Source organism: Henckelia pumila, chromosome 4, assembly GCF_033568475.1.
Source record: "Henckelia pumila isolate YLH828 chromosome 4, ASM3356847v2, whole genome shotgun sequence".
Lineage (NCBI taxonomy): Eukaryota > Viridiplantae > Streptophyta > Magnoliopsida > Lamiales > Gesneriaceae > Henckelia > Henckelia pumila.
The window spans coordinates 13,704,966-13,721,565 of NC_133123.1; the positions used below are offsets into that span (position 1 = coordinate 13,704,966).

General features: G+C 33.8%; 2 protein-coding genes across 9 annotated transcripts; one reads left to right on the forward strand and one right to left on the reverse strand.

The window, feature by feature from the left end:
- The first annotated feature begins 823 nt into the window (after nucleotides 1-823).
- LOC140865120 (uncharacterized) lies at nucleotides 824-5,296 on the forward strand. The gene is made up of 9 exons (XM_073269636.1): nucleotides 824-1,218; nucleotides 2,417-2,546; nucleotides 3,043-3,216; nucleotides 3,308-3,413; nucleotides 3,563-3,745; nucleotides 3,907-4,072; nucleotides 4,206-4,531; nucleotides 4,721-4,810; nucleotides 5,042-5,296. Exons 2-9 carry the CDS (start codon nucleotides 2,532-2,534, stop codon nucleotides 5,119-5,121), a joined length of 1,140 nt encoding a protein of 379 aa, XP_073125737.1. The 5' UTR covers nucleotides 824-1,218; nucleotides 2,417-2,531; the 3' UTR covers nucleotides 5,122-5,296.
- Nucleotides 5,297-5,682: 386 nt separating this feature from the next.
- LOC140860127 (beclin-1-like protein) lies at nucleotides 5,683-11,439 on the reverse strand. Of its 8 annotated transcripts, XR_012143602.1 has the most exons (13): nucleotides 11,306-11,415; nucleotides 10,893-11,138; nucleotides 9,636-9,997; nucleotides 9,393-9,563; nucleotides 8,766-8,890; nucleotides 8,548-8,596; nucleotides 8,000-8,158; nucleotides 7,815-7,900; nucleotides 7,426-7,497; nucleotides 6,883-7,032; nucleotides 6,421-6,599; nucleotides 6,284-6,344; nucleotides 5,683-5,943 (listed from the first exon to the last, which is right to left on the reverse strand). XR_012143602.1 is itself a non-coding variant. In XM_073262950.1 (12 exons), exons 2-12 carry the CDS (start codon nucleotides 11,041-11,043, stop codon nucleotides 5,900-5,902), a joined length of 1,548 nt encoding a protein of 515 aa, XP_073119051.1. In that variant the 5' UTR covers nucleotides 11,044-11,138; nucleotides 11,306-11,415; the 3' UTR covers nucleotides 5,684-5,899. The 8 variants fall into 8 exon arrangements, 6 of the variants coding, with proteins under 6 accessions (XP_073119051.1, XP_073119052.1, XP_073119048.1 ...); XR_012143601.1 differs by having other exon boundaries at nucleotides 6,284-6,599; XM_073262950.1 differs by lacking the exon at nucleotides 6,284-6,344 and having other exon boundaries at nucleotides 5,684-5,943.
- Nucleotides 11,440-16,600: the final 5,161 nt, after the last annotated feature.

The following is a 16,600-nucleotide window of genomic DNA, read 5'->3' on the forward strand; positions in this document are numbered from 1 at the left end:
AATATTAAAATATTTTTATAAAATATTTATTCAAATACGTATTTATTTTCAAAACAAATTTCAAAACATTTTTTAATTAAAAAAAACAATTTTATAAAAACATTTGATAAATAGTTGTCGAAGCTTAGAGTGTCTACTATTGGCATCCAAAATTGAAATAAGCACGTCAATAGTCAATACAGCTCGATTTGCATTTCCATTTGCATTTCCATTTATGTCCTCAAAATTTTTTAACAGCTCCTAGCTTTGATGGTGACAGCTCAAACATTTATTTGGCGTAGCCTATATTAAATATTCTCTTTTTCCCTAACCTTTTTCTCCCCTTTATGTTTTTAATATGAAAAAGAAAATAAAAAGTGCTGAAACTTTTTATTACCAAAAAGATTTCTCTTTGTGGTAACGAAAGTTTATTTTATACTAATGCTTTTCCAATTTCCGATAACCGACTTTCATTTTTCATTCATTGTAAAATGAAATGAATTATAAGAGCTCATTAATAATCTATTAAAACGGTGTTTATTTAAGTCTTTTTTCCTATACTCAATAAAAAAAAATGATTGTGTAAACTCTATAAATTCATAAAACAAAAACTTCTAAGAAATTGTTACTCTACATTTTTAACTTTTAAGTAAAAAAATATCCATTTTCATTGTAAATATGTACAGTCGTAAAATATATAGCTGACAAAATCAGCAAAAAAATTAGTTGTACTAACTACTAAGTAAAAGATAAAAAGTCATTAATTCGAATTTATATGGACGATGAAATAATTGTGGCATAATTTTCACTTTGAAAGTGATGATGAAAACAAAACATCAGCTGCCGTTGGGGTCGTAGTACAGATTTTTCTTTTCTCCACTTCCATTTTTCTTCTTTCACAGACTTATCAACATACAAACACAAAAGGGAAACAAACAACCGAACCATTCTTGAATCCTCCATGATTCTGTAACTAGCAATCTTGACTTTTGAAAAAATCCTGTTTCTTCTCCCAAAAATTACTCTCAATGCTTCCATTTTTTAATCAGCATGAGTTTTATTGATCTTCAAGATGCTACCTATTACCTATAGAGCTAAACTCAAGAAGAAAGAGTTCTTGAACTCTTGCTTCTAGCCCATCTTCAAGATTCCTCCTCTCTGTTCATCTCGAGTATTAATTTGTCGACATATCCTTGAAGATTGAAACTTTTTGAGCATTTGCAAAGCTATTTGAGGAAGGTATTTTTCATCTGTTTTTTTTTTGTTGCAAAATAGTTATCCATGTGATTCTTGATATATAAACTTTAGAATACTCTGAAAACAAGTTATATTTACGGAGAGTCAATAGATTTGGATGCATCCTTAAGTTTGAATTAAAACCAAAAGACGGTGGGAGATTTTCAAGATGATGACGAGTATCTGTGCTGGAGACTGAGGATTTGACCATAATGAATCATAAATTGCTGTTTTATTTCATAATTTAAACGTCAGTTGGTTTATTTGTTTCAAGCAAACTGTTGTTTGCGTGATGGGCCTTTCCCTTTTGATGGAAGTGCATTTTGATGCTTAATATTGGCTTTGTCGGGGATTAAAATGTAAATTGATTCTCGTAACAGTAATTTGATTGATTTCATCGTAGGAAATAGCGTCATGTAACATGGAATTGATGAGCATTATCATTTTGCAGTGAATCAGTTGTAACGATACATTTGATTCGGTTGTGTTAAGAACTTTAAGAAGGGGACTATGCAGAAGAAGAACATGATTAGGAGGGGACATGCAATTTTTAAAGAAGAAATGGAATTCATTGAATTTTTCAGATTCAGATAAATTGGAGCCCCCTGAAATTAAGGATTGAATAGGCTATGCCATCACATTTTGAGCTAGAAGAACTTACCAGGACTTAAAAGATGGTTAGCTTGCGTCCATATAAAAGAGTCTGAAGTGAGTAGCTAGCACTGAGAAAAAATAGGTTTGTGAATCCTAAACAATGCAAGTAGCAGCATCAGAGTCATGGTTTACTATGCGTCGTGATGCTGCACGTTGAGTTTAAAAAATTTTAATGAGATCCCGTGTCCAAAAAATTTGATAATTCCCTCATTGATTGATTATAAATGTACTTGGGGTCAACATCCATTCTGCGGTCTGATTTACACGTGGCGAGAATTCTTAGTTGTGCTATTATAAGTGAACATGAAGTCAACTTCTTGTAACACCGTGCACCATTAAGCTCAATTGTTGCTGCATTAGATCAAGTGACAAAAAGATAGTTTAATTGGCTGATACCAGGAACAGTCTCACGATAATGTCATAAGCTGCTTTTTTCATCAAAAGAGTATCGTTGAGATGCGTATTCATTAGTTGTAGCATCTTCCTTTTCTTTTGGCCTCTGACAATGGATGGTGAAAAACATGTAACATCAAGTTCTATTTCCCAGGTGGAGTGCTTCTGATTCTTGATTTAATCAATAAGTTAAGACTTTGTTGAGCTACGTACGACTGTAAGATATAAGAGTTTCATGGAGAACCACTATCTGCTTGCCCTCAGCTAAAATGAAGAGCACAAAGGTTGAATTCTTATATGTTAAAGCTCCTATGATCTCAAACAAATTTTCTGTTTCTTTATTTATTTGTTTGGTTAAAATTTTCTGTTTCTTTATTTATTTGTTTGGTTGGTTAATGGACTGTATTTGATGGCTTATCATTTGGCAGCAAATTCAAGAATTTGGGAGAAAACTAATTGATATAAGAGGAAACACTAATTCATCATTGTTTTAGCATCTATCAAAATGAAAATAATTTTCCCCTTATGTTGTCCTTAGCAATTGATCATGAATTTGTTCATCTTTAAAGTTTCCTTGAATCTTGATCCATTCCTTGGAACATTGAGATCTTTTTATATTTTGAAGCTATGTTTTTTTACTTGCATATGAATCCATGTTTTGCATTAATAAAGTTTGAACTATATCAATGTACGCATGCTAGATTTTTTTAATCTTTCACTATTTCGAATTTCAAAAACTTCTTGTTTCCTCGATTGCTTTTTAATTTGATTGATGTGTAGAACCTGTCGGAGGATAGACAAAACTCTGAGGACAGAAAGCCTACTAATCTTGCTTCCCGCGGTTGCAAAAATGAATTACCTAATAATGTTGCAGAGAGTCCTGTACCAGACTCAGTTTCTGTTTCTGTATCAAGCAATGATAGCAAGAAAGTTTCCCGTGAGGATATCGAACTTGTAAGAGAGTATCTCTGGTTTTTTCTTTATGTATCTACCATTTTTATAAATTGCAATTTTCTGCATCACATTATCTTTTAATCTGTTGTAGGTTCAGAATTTGATAGAACGATGTCTACAACTGTATATGAATAAAGATGTGGTGGTAAAGACACTACTGAACCGAGCCAGGATAGATCCTAGGTTCACAAATCTAGGTACGTATTTTTCAGGTGATCAAAGCAAGCGCAGATTCTGAGTCTAAGCAACGTCTTTCGGATAACAATTGGTTAATGGTCCCGTAGATCAGATATTGATGCTACAAAAATAATGGCATCATATTTTTCATGTTGTTTCCAATTCTCAGTGTGGCAGAAACTGGAAGAAGAAAATCCCGACTTTTTTCGGGCATACTACATAAGGCTGAAACTGAAGAAGCAAATTATCTCATTCAACAACCTGCTTCAGCACCAGTATGATATGATGAAGTATCCAATGTCTCCTAAGGTTCCGTTGGCGCCCATGCAGAACGGAATCCATCCAATTCCTGGTACACTTCATGATAATGTACCTTTATTTTCTTTCTTTTTTGAACTGAGGAAAGGGGGATATAAGAAATAAGTCAGAAAATATCTCTAATATGTGTATAGAGGTGCGTTTTTCCCCACGTTATATCGTCATCAATGCTCAATGCCACGTTTTACAGTGCAGCCAACAACTTACCAATGGGTTACCCAGTCATGCAGCATCCTTCACTTGCTGCTACAGGGCAACCTCATATCGATCCTATGGGCTCTTCCGCAACTAGCTGTCACATTGTCAATGGAATTCCGGCTCCAGGACATTACCTTCCTATGCCCATGAATCCTGGAAACGAGTGAGAATTCCCTTTGAAAAAGAACATTGAAACCCACTGGATGAAAATAACTATGAAAAATTGGTTATCTTTAGATTCATTTAATTGCCACCTCATTTAAGAGCCTGTTATATACTGTTTATCTTCTCTGCAGTATGGGAATCATCACATCCAGGGCTGATGTATCACCCATTATGCCACCAAGCAACGGTATCCCATCCATGTCAGATATGCCTGTGAGCCCAACTTCGGTGGCATCCAGCAGCCATTTTCCCTTCACTGCATCAGATATATCTGGCATGGAAGTTGATACTTCAGCCCTTGACACCGCATTTACATCAGACGTGGCTAGTTCCGTCGAACTACAGCTCCCGCCAGAAAATAGAGCTGAGAATTCTAGAGATTCCCTAAGATCCTTGGACCATATTCCGTGGAATTTTAGCCTTTCTGACCTGACAGCAGATTTATCAAACTTGGAAGGTAATTCAAACCTAATGTTTTACGCCGTTTCATAAAAAATTGTTTCTTCAACATCTGGAGCAAGACCATACGCTATCATGCAGTTTTGAATCTTTTGATGAAAGAGAACTAGGCCATATGGGGATATTTCATATTTGAATCTTTTTCTAAATTTTCTAACTCACGGTGTCTTCTGTTCTTTTGCGGCAGATCTAGGAGCTCTTGGAAATTATCCGGGCTCGCCTTTTTTGGCTTCTGATTCAGATATTCTACTCGATTCAGCAGAGCAAGATGATATAGGTAACATATTATCCTGGTTCACTCGATATCTTAGTTCCCATTCACTTGTAGTGATCAAGAAATGTAACGTGGGGAGAAATACTTACACGGGCCAAGTCCTACGTTGGACCAAACTGTTAATCTTGCGAGCTAAACTGAATTTTACTGGATTTTTTTTTTGGGGGGGTATTTTTTTTCTCGACACTCACCTGAAATTAATGCACCGTTTGGTGGTGTATGGCTTCATTTCAGTGGAAGAGTTCTTTATCGATTCTGATATAGTTCCAGAGCAGTACCAACCGTCGGATGAAGAGAAACATACACCTCCATGAAGCTTGTTTTGAGTTAAATGAAAGATAGCTATCTATCTGTATTAGGATTCATCTGTTGTGTCACACTGCGCCATTTTCCTTTTTCAAAAACTTATATTATGTATAATGGTCGACATGATTAAATCTTTAAGCTCTGGATTTTATCATGTTATTTCGTATTTTCTTGCGATTTTATGACCTGAAAAGGAGATTAATTAAGTCGTAAAAGATTTTTTTTCTAGAAGCAATCAAATACCGACTGATAGTATTAATATACCCTTCGAAAGAAAAGGTAATAATTTGATCGATGCAAAGTATGCAATAACATTTTAACCAATTCAAAATTACTTGGATGAATTACTTCAAAAATATAATTTAAAAGTAAAACTTAAATATCAAGTGTAAAGATAATTAATGATAAATGCAAGATAAAACACGAGATTCATAGAAGTTTGATACCGTATAATTATTTTATTACTTCTCAATGTAGAATGTATTTAATAATCAATTTATTAAGTCACTGTTTGGGTTGTGAATGAGATGATAGATAACTTTTTGGAAACAATCTCACACAATACTCGATCATTTATTGACCTTGAACCAAACATTAGACAAACAAAGATGAATCAACACTCCATCTTTATTTTACATTTTTACTTGTCAAACAGGGCCCAAGTATATACCAATTTTTATTATCGCACTTCAGAAGAAGATCAAACATTAGCAAATCTGATATTCTAATATGCCTAAAGCTCTACTCTTTATAATGTTGTATGAGCTGTCCATGTAATTTTGCTATTTATTGTTCTGCTTCACCTCTTTTGAAATCTCCAAACAAGTTCTCTACAATTTGAACAAAGACAAATGTGTCATTCAACCAATTTAAAATATTTTCACATCTTTTATCTACATTTCACGTATAAATTTAATGATATCTGTCAACATAGAACACTTGATAAGTACTGAAGTATAACATAGCCCATTTATTTACATTACAAACTTTCATTCAGAACTAAGTTCGGTTGACAGAGTATATCATCAATGAGTCTCCAATTCCAATATGTGTCAACTTTTCAAATCATGGAAAATCCAATTCAGCACACAGATGCAGCAAGGCATTACACTTCACATTTAATTGATTACTGGAAGATCGTAATGACATTACAAAGTGAGTTCACTTAACCTGAACCAAACTCTAGAGTTTTTCTTTACATTTGGTTGTGTTGCCAGTATTTACAAATAGCCTGTATCATGGATGCGAAGAGTTTCAAGATTGTAACTTAGAATCAGAAGGATGTTTACTGTACAGAGAACCTGCACCTGATACTTCAGAATGAGAAGCAGCAGAAGCAGTCAGAGGCTGGAAATTTGTATTGCCAACAAACCAGTAGAGAGCCCATTTCAGATTGCAAAGGGTGTATTTCAAAGCTTTGGTCCAATTCTCCGGTTTGTTGAAGCTCTGCGTAATGGAGTAACTTTCCACTTTATCATTTTCAATCCTGCAAAAACACGCCGAATGCTTAAGATATTCAGTGTTCCAGGCCGAAATTTGGGGTGGTGACTTGGCTACTCATTTTAGCATACATCAAAACCATAAAAAAAAGGGGGTATTTGGTTACTTCAAGTTCAAAGCTTGTGGTTCCAAAGGGACAGATGATAAATTAAGATGGTAATGTGTGTTCCAAAATTGAAAATTATTGCTCAGCGTTGTATGTATGTGTTCCAAATGAAATCAAAAATACATGATGCCAGTCAACTGCAGGAAAAATCTAAACAACTTACTTATATGGAAGCTTAAAACATTTCTCGGAAGGAATATTGTTTTCTTTATCCTTCGAATTTGCAAACTCTGCAAACTCCTTTAGGCAAGCTAGGAACAATGTCATGGCTTTATCATAACGAGTGCTCCAGAATACATTCACAGGCCCAAAGCTGGGAGACACAGACAATGAATATGAGTTTAATATGCAGGAAGGAACATATTAATGGATGAGACTCTGTAAGAGTTATTGAAGGACACCATGGTGATGGCTGAACAGGCAAATATAAATATGAAGAAAAGACGAGTTGTTTCTCAATACATATAGTTACATCAATGCAGGTAATCCCAAAGAAGATGGTTATTTTGCTAATTGTTATAGATGGCCACACAACTGTGAACAAATTTCAAAGAGGTACCATTCACAAAGAGGCAGACCCTTTTATGGTTTACCCATCAAAGAGCAATCCCTTCTGAGTAATACATATTTTATTTATCGATAAAAAATATATGTATAGTTAACAACAAAATGGGCAACCACTATTCAAAACATTATTTCAACTTACAGTTCATAGGTATTGTTACTGCTGTCCATTATGCGAGGATAACTACCCATAGGAAGAATCTTAATTCGGTATCTGGAAAGAATAAATTAAGAAATGAACGTTCGAAGGGATTGTCATGGAGTTTATCGCTTCATTTTAGTACAAGCTAAAACCACCAGCCCACCACCAACAGGCAAACCAAGTTGCATATATTGTTGCCACTGGGAAGCCTTAGAACTGAAACTAACTTTGATTTTTGGATTCTAGTCCATTTAGAATCAATTTTGCTGTAAATCTGGATCTGATGAACTGTAGATGGAACGCTAATGGAATGTTACCTTGAAAAACAAACCCACCACCAACAGGAAGTTAAACAACGTAGCAAATATATTTTATTTTGTAAAGGATACTGAAACTTTGGCCGGAAGTACTGAGCCATTGTATGAAGGAGAAGACATGCTTGTCCCCATGCAGCATTTATCTCATCCCACTCAACCTAAGCATTACATAGGAAATAAACAATGCAATTCGAGAGATTATTAGAGATTGGTAACAAAGTAACTACTATAAGTTCTTCACCATCTAACCCACAGACCTGAACTTTGGGAAGTCTTCCAAGCCTGAACGTATTGATGGTTCCAAACTCTCCATCATACCAAATAGGAAAGGCATCATTTAACACATTGGTACGCTTTAATAACTCTAAATGAGCTTGTGAAACTTCAACTTTCGCCAGAATAGCGTCCCGCTCTTCCTGTTGACCATAAATTGAGGTTAAAATATTCCAAGATAAGTAAATACCCTAAATAAAAGCAAGACTACTAATTGTTCTTCTGCATTATCTTGATAATTGTCCAAAATTAATCACTAATGGCCTCCAGGAAGTACGTGAGTTGTTGTGTTTGAGGTCCATACTATTCAAAACCGCAACCCAAATTAGTTATTTGTCCTCTTGGTGCGAATTTAGAGTTATTGCCAAGAATCCAAGAGAAAAGAATAAGGAAGGCATCACCTCATCATCAACTAATACTGAAAATTACAACTAAATTTGATGTTCACAGAGAATTGCTTTTACATCTGATATATGCATGATTATATATGCATAAATTTCGCAAATCGTAAAGAAGGTTGAACGGAACAAACCTGGTGTGAGATCAACTGAAACTGAAAGTTATTGAACTCCTGCCAGTATCTGTAAAATTTAAAAATAAGTTACAACAGAATATGTTATTATACCCCTAAAGAGGCAACGAAATTGATCCAAGAACCAGAATAACAATCCAAAACTTTATATGATCATCATAACACTTAATCTGGATAACTCAAAAACAATTATGATTTGAAAATCATTCAGGCATTACCGCTCTTCCAGCTCCTTAAAACGGGCAGACTTCAACTCCAGTTCTTTTAGTTCGCTGGTCACTTCCCTGCATTGTTTTTCTGTTTCTGCAATTGCTGCTTCAAGTTTTCTTTCTTCTTCTTCTATCTTATATAAGATCCAAAAACGATAAAATCATTCATTAAATTCCTGATTAAATGTGCAAGGGTGCTACTCGTACTTATAAATAAAGAGAAGAAGGCCAAAGGTCTTTCACAGTTGAGGCTTTTACTTCTATATTTGGAATTTTAAAAATAATACACATGCAGAATATCAGAAAATTCAAGTCCTCGTTAAAGGAATTTGGAATTTGGTTCTGCTCAACAGAACCAATCATCCGGACATCTTCTCGGAATATTAACGAGTGGAATTCAAATCGACACGTACATCCCTCCACTCGAAAGTCGAAACTCAATAGAAAAATCTAAAAGAAAAAATAAAATAGTGAAAGTGAATGATAATAAATTATGAATCTGCTTGACCCATAACCTAAACCAATTAGGGAAAACCATCTTAACATTCAGGCCCAGAATAAAAGACAAACCTATTGATGTATCATATGATATTTATATTTGTCCAAAAGTTAAGTCCAAACATGAATACAACAGACCTTCAGTTTCTCCTTAAGAAACTCAGCATCACTAAGAACGGTTTTTGCTTCCCCTTCCAAACGTTGAAGACATGCTTCATATGCTAGTATGTCCCTATTCACATCTTCAACCTCCTTATCAAGTTTATCAGACAATATTCGCATGCATTCAAGACACAAAGGTTGCTCAACCTGCAGAAGATGTGCACAATATGAAAAATGAGGAAATAAATCATTATGATTTATATAAGCCTATTGGCATACCTGTGTTTGTGTTGTGGCAATATCAAATGCACGGTTTAGGACTGTTATAGTGGAGTGGAAACCTGAATTATTCTGTTGCATAGGAGTGTTAGTGGGATCACCCTGTGGTAATGTCGAATTGGTCCCACTTCCATCAGTTGCAGGTTCACATTTATACACGGAAGCAGCTGGTGGAGGTAATACAACAAATGACTCATCTATTGCTTTCCCAGACTGGGTAGGATCAGGAAGCACAGCTCCTCCTCGAGGACGAGGAGGGACGCTGGGAATCTGATTCCTTTGCTTTGGCAACACAACATATGAATTGTCCATCCTCGTTGAACCTGTAATACTACCAGTGCCATGGATCGAAGAACCTTGCCCTGCATATGAATCTGAATATTACACATGCAAAATAATCACACAGCTAATCAACACAACACTAAATTGAACACCTAAAAATAAGTCATCGTAATTCGATATCAACTAATGATGTTTTCATGCCATCCCTTTCAGATAAAGCTATGAAGCTTTACAATGCGGCGATCTACATGTCGAAGGAATGGCATGAAACGAACACAAAGAGACATTTTTCTAATACAGATTATAGAGCATTTATATTTTCATAAATCAAACTAGGACATTTAAAAACTCATACTTCTAAATTCTAATCCTCACTAAATCGCTGAAAAGTGAAAACCTCAACAGTTCAAAAACCATACTGAGTGGCAGTAAAGCTACATCAATCCCATATTATGCTATTCCAGGAGCTGGAATGAAATTATTGAAGTCAGACTCAATATCAACAACTAACCAATCTCGGGCACATGACAAAGCAACCACAAAAAGTACCTCCAGCTTAAAAAAAAAAAAGGAATCCGGAAAGCTAAATCAAAATGACTGCACCACCTCAATAACATGCTCTAAAGTGTTTCACATATATCATATGCAATTATGCAAGCATGTTCAATAAGTGCCTCCAGCTTTAGAAAAAATAATCGGGAAAGCTAAATGACTCATCACCTCAATAACATGCTCTAAAGTGTTTCACATATATCATATGTAAACATGTTCAACAACTTACAGACTAGCAAATTTCCAATCAAACCCCAAAATTTAGCCGTGAGCTAAGTTTTAATTTTGTTTTTCTCCTATAAAAAAAAATAGGTTCCAAAATTTTATTAAAGATAATTTGACACCACTGATACGTATACAGAATTCACGTGCTTAAAATTGAATTAAATTAAGGAACGAGTAGTTTTGGGGGAAAGACCAAACCGGGGGCGAGGAATTTATCAGCGTATGGATCAACTCCAACGAAGCACAGGTTTTGGTGGCAGTTCTGGCAGAGGAACCGTGGTAGATTCGGGTCCGCCGGCAAGATCCGACCCTTATCCACCATATTACTCCCACTTCCGCTTTTCTTCATGCTCGATCAAATATTTGTCCCGATCAATCCACTAAACATGTAAGAGAGACTGCTCAAGCTTCAATTGAATTCACAAATCACTTTGAAATTTCTTTCTGACATAACAGAAATGGAAGCATTAATCTGAAATGTCACCAGTTTTCTCTTCCAATATTTGAATATTCCAAATATTTACATGAAAATGGAAAAACATGAGAGAAAAAAAAAAAAAAAAAAACCACCGAAGGCAGACAGTGAGGAGAAATCAAAATAAAAAAAATACCTTTAAAGTATCGATTTCTTCCCATTCATTCGAATGTTAGGGTAACAGTGAAGAGAAATCAAACTATCTGCAGACCACAGACGAATGATGAAGATGAAGTTTGGTGTTTGGGCAAGCTAACAAATCGGTTTTCAGGAGAAGTTGGTTTAGAGCTTATAAAATTGGGCTTTGTTGAAAGCCCGACATTAAAAAAATCAGGTTTAAAAGTTAAAGTCATCCTCATGGCCCAATAGAAATTATTATTATTTTATTTTTTTAATATATAAATATATATCTGTTAAAATTTAATTGAACTGAATTTTCGATTTAGAGAGTGTTTGACTAAACTTATTAAAAATAATCTATAATCTCTAAGAGCTTATAAGCTGATTTAGGAGCTTATAAGTTGTCACAAATTATTTTTAAAATAAGCTCTTAAAGTGTTTGAATAAACTTATTTTAAACGAATTAAAAATATTGATGTGTTTGACATTATAGGATCTTTTTATTGTCAAAATTATCAGAAATGGTATAATACTATGAATGTTATTTAAAAATAGTTTTAAAATTTTATCATAAATATTAAACCTATATTACAAAAAAATAAAATATTTTATATTTTAATTTATAAAAATTGACATTCTTCATTTTTGAAAAATATTTAATATTTAATAAGTGAATGATATGACGGGGATTTATGGAAATATAGAAGTCTATTTAGGAGAAGTAAATTTTAAAATAAGATATTTTTTAAAAAAATAGGGTCAAACTAGCTTTTTTTAAAATAACTTATAAGTTTTTTGACCAAATTATTATCAACAAATTGGAAAGGTTGTTTTGGAGCTCCTCTTAATTCAACTTGATCGATTATTTAGGTTAAAGTGAGATTTTGCTTGTTCATAACTCCGATTGGGAAAGTTACTTACTGGACTTCTGAATTTTAATCTCGCAGCCCAGTGGACCCCTTGCTATTTAAGAAAAACCTAAACAATATGGGCCAGCCCATTGCATTCTACAAAGTCTTTATTTTCTCCGTTAACTTTGGTCAAGGTTTTTTGTTTTTTCCTTGAACTTTCTTTTGCCGAGCTCAGTAGCGTGATCTTGTGACCCAAGTGGGGGACATAAATCTCAATTCTACGTTGTGGATCCATTTTGGTTCGTTGTGTGGGTGGGAGAGGGACTTAAACTGAACAACCAAATACTCGAAGGTGAGAAACATCAGGTTCTCGACCGTAACCAAGTTGTAAGGGTGAGTACTGGTGATAATTAGTTGGTCTTATGCGAACCAATGATGCATCATGTATTATGGCATGGCCCCACGCAGAAGATGGAAGTTTCATTCTCATTAGTAACGGTCTAGCAATTAACTGCAACCGTTTAATAAATGTCTCTGCTAAGCCATTTTGTGTATGAACATGGGCAACTGAATGCTCAACTGAAATCCCTATTGATATACAATATTCATCAAATGCCCGCGATTTAAACTCAGCAGCATTATCAAGACGAATTTTCTTGATTGAATAATCTGGGAATTGAGCTCGTAATTTAATAATTTGCGCAAGTAATCTAGCAAATGCTATATTTCGAGTTGAAAGCAAACTCACACGTGACCATCTAGTAGACGCATCAATCAATATCATGAAATAGCAAAATGATCCACATGGTGGGTGTATAGACCCACAAATATCCCCATGAATTCTTTCCAAGAAGGTTGGAATTTCAACATCAATCTTTGTAAGGGAAGGTCTTATAATTAGTTTGCCTTGTGAACAAGCAACACATGAATAATCATTATGCAAAAGAATCTTCTGGTTCTTTAAAGGGTGTCCATGTGAGTTAATTATTATTTTGCGCATCATTGTTGCCCCAGGGTGACCAAGCCGATCATGCCATAGTTTGAAGCTTTGTTGGTCGATAAACTTCTGGTTTGTGCAAGTGTTTGCTTCAACTGCTTTTATTGTGGTAAAATACATCCCAGAAGGGAGTGCACATAACTTTTTTTTTATCTGCTTCTGGCCAGATATAATAGATGCAATACCAAGGTATTCAACATTATTCTCATTTAATGTTTCAATATGATATCCATTTCGACGGATATCTTTAAAGCTAAACAAATTTCTGCTGGATTTGCTAGCATATAGTGCATTTTCAATGTATAGGCTTGTATCATTTGGTAAAATGATTTTTGCCTTTCCATAGCCTTCAATAATTTTTGATGCACCTGATATTGTTATAACATTATTTTCAGCTAATGTTAATTCCAAAAAGTATCTTTTATTTTGAAGGATGGTATGTGTTGTACCACTGTCTGCGAGGCATTCATCGTGATATTTCATCATTAATCTAAAACAAAATATAACTCAATAAGCAATAATTTCAATAAAATGATAAATAAAATTTATTGAATAATAATCAAATAACATCACCGAAAATCCTAAACATGAATTGAAATTCAAAACAAAAACTAGACGACGATAACCTAATAACGAAAAAATTGAACTCCAAGTAGAAACAAAGTCATAGAAAACATTATTCTTTGTTTTCTAACACACCATTGCCAATCAAATGATCTATATTTTCATCAGGATGAGCGAAGAAATCAGAGACATCCAAGTGAGTTATATCAACTGGATCATCAGAATCCACAAATTTGCCTCTATTTTTCCTTTTCCTTCATCGAGCTTTGGTAAAGATCCACAAGATGTTTTGCTGTACGACAGGTACGAGACCAATGTCCTTCCACCCTACATCTATAACATTTATCTTCAAACTCCTTTGAACTTTTTTCATTTGCTTCTTCATTATTGGAATTCCACTGCTGGTGGCTTGTCTTATGCATCTTTCCAATTTGTTGCTAATAGTTTCTTCTTTGGCCACGGCCACGACCACGCCTTCTCTCATTGTTATGATTTTGTGCTGAGTTAGCATTTGCTTCAGGAAATGCATTTCCATTTGCTTCAGGAAATGGTGTAGATCCAGTTGGCCGCAATTGGTGATTTTTCATGAGTAACTCATTATTTCGTTCAGCAACTAGTAAGCAAGATATTAGCTCGGAGTACTTTTTGAATCTACGTTCACGATATTGCTGCTGCAGAAGCACATTTGATGCGTGAAAAGTAGAGAATGTTTTTTCTAACATGTCTTGATCCGTGACTTTCTCTCCACAGAGTATTAGTGTGGAGCTGATCTTAAATAATGCAGAATTATAATCACTTACAGACTTGAAATCTTGTAAGCGTAGATGCATCCATTCGTATCGAGCTCTTGGAAGAACAATAGTTCTCTAATGGTCAAATCTTTCTTTTAGATTTTTCCAAAGCTCTTGTGGTTCTTTCACAGTGAGATACTCGGTTTTCAACCCATCGTTGAGATGATGACGAAGGAAAATGAGTGCTTTTGCACGATCCTGCTGGGAACATTTTATTTACTTCTTTGATTGTATCCCCTAAATTCATAGAGACAAGGTGGATTTCGGCATCCAATATTCATGACAAGTAGTTCTTTTCGGACAAATCAAGTGCTTCAAATTCAAGTTTGGTGATGTTCGACATGATGAAATTTATATACAAAAATCAAATATTAAAATTCCTACAATATTCGTTAACAATAAAAAAAAAATCTTTAAAAATGCAGATAAAGTACGAATAAGCAAAATCATGTTGCTCATTTACACTGACCATTCACATCAGTCAAACGTGTTGGTTAAAATTAGTAAAATCAAATCGTTTTTTTCAAAATTTTAAACCAAAATATAAACTAAAACACACGGATATGCCACATAAAATTAGAAAAAACAATATTAACATCTCAAGTATTTCTTAAAATTAAAACAATGGCAAATAAATCAATATCAATTTAAAAAGATAAAATAAGTCACACAGAACAATTCAATCACATCTTAAATTTCATATATCTTTTTAAATTGATATTCTTCAAGAACATCATAAAGATATAAAATCTTAAATCATAGATCTTGAAGATTAAATATTTGTCACTTCAGGGACATCAATATAAAATTGGAGTAATGCTACTTCAGGAGCATTAATAAAAGGTTATGAATGTATTCTTCAAGAACATCCACATAACTTTTAACTTGTACTACTTCGAGAGTATCAATATCAAATTTGAATATTATGTTACTTCAAGAGCATTAACAAGAAGTATTAACATAAAAAAAAAAATTTTTTGCGATTTCGAGAGCATCAATATCAATTTAAATATTGTGTTTCATCGATAGCAGTCATACAAAAAAAAAATATTTGTGAGTTTTACCTCAAAGAGCACTCGTGCTGATAACGTGTTAAAATTATAAAGAATATGGAGTTGGAAGAATGAATAGGAGTGCTTTATTCACTATTGGAGACCTCTATTTATAGAGTGTATTTACAGATTTAAATAGTAAATAACATGATAAACTTAATCTCAATGATCATCTACAACAAATTATCTATAACATTATAAGTTTTTTGACCAAATTATTATCAAACAAATTGGAAAGGCTGTTTTGGAGCTCCTCTTAATTCAACTTGATCGATTATTTAGGTTAAAGTGAGATTTTGCTCGTTCATAACTTCGATTGGGAAGGTTACTTACTGGACTTCTGAATCTTAATCTCGCAGCGCAGTGGACCCCTTGCTATTTAAGAAACACCTAAACAATATGGGCCAGCCCATTGCATTTTACAACGTCTTTATTTTCTCCGTTAACTTTGGTCAAAGTTTTTTGTTTTTTCCTTGAACTTTCTTTTGCCTTCAATGAGCATTTAATTAAATATTAAATAAATAAATAAATAAATAAATAAGTGAAAAAAAATATTTAGAGTAAGTTTATATACGCATGATTTTTAATTCAAAAATAATTTTAAGAAAGAAGTGTTTTTGGCTTAAACTATGAGCGAATTTGGATACAGAAATTGTACCTTAAAAAAGTGTTTAAATAACTGTAACTCTCTTAACTGTTTTTATTAAAAAACAGTTTTTTTCTTTTTAACAAAACCTATATGTTTTTTTTTTTAAAAAGAGATGTTTTTTAGTTAGCTTCTATAACCAAACGCATTTAAATGTGTTTCGATGAGCTTTTTCCCCTAAAAAATTATATGAATTAATGTTTAAGTTATGGCTTTTGGACTTCGGCTTCAATTCAACCACAAGTATCAATTAAGTTTGCCTAAACTTTAGGTTAAAAATGATACAGCATGAATAAACATAAAATAAATAGTATCCAACCATTAAAAAAATACCATTCATAAAATCAAGAAATGAAATCAATCCACATCGACTACACAATTTAGGAAATGTTTGTAACCTCTACAAAACA

Excerpts from the sequence above, each read along its gene's own strand:
- LOC140860127 (XM_073262947.1), bottom strand. The coding sequence starts at position 11,043 with ATGAAGAAAAGCGGAAGTGGGAGTAATATGGTGGATAAGGGTCGGATC. Across the intron at positions 8,597-8,765 it reads TTTAAGGAGCTGGAAGAGCG|ATACTGGCAGGAGTTCAATA; the intron begins GTAATGCCTGAA and ends TAAATTTTACAG. Across the intron at positions 8,159-8,547 it reads TTCAGTTGATCTCACACCAG|GAAGAGCGGGACGCTATTCT; the intron begins GTTTGTTCCGTT and ends TATGGTCAACAG.
- LOC140865120 (XM_073269636.1), top strand. Across the intron at positions 3,414-3,562 it reads TCCTAGGTTCACAAATCTAG|TGTGGCAGAAACTGGAAGAA; the intron begins GTACGTATTTTT and ends TCCAATTCTCAG. Across the intron at positions 4,073-4,205 it reads CCCATGAATCCTGGAAACGA|TATGGGAATCATCACATCCA; the intron begins GTGAGAATTCCC and ends TCTTCTCTGCAG.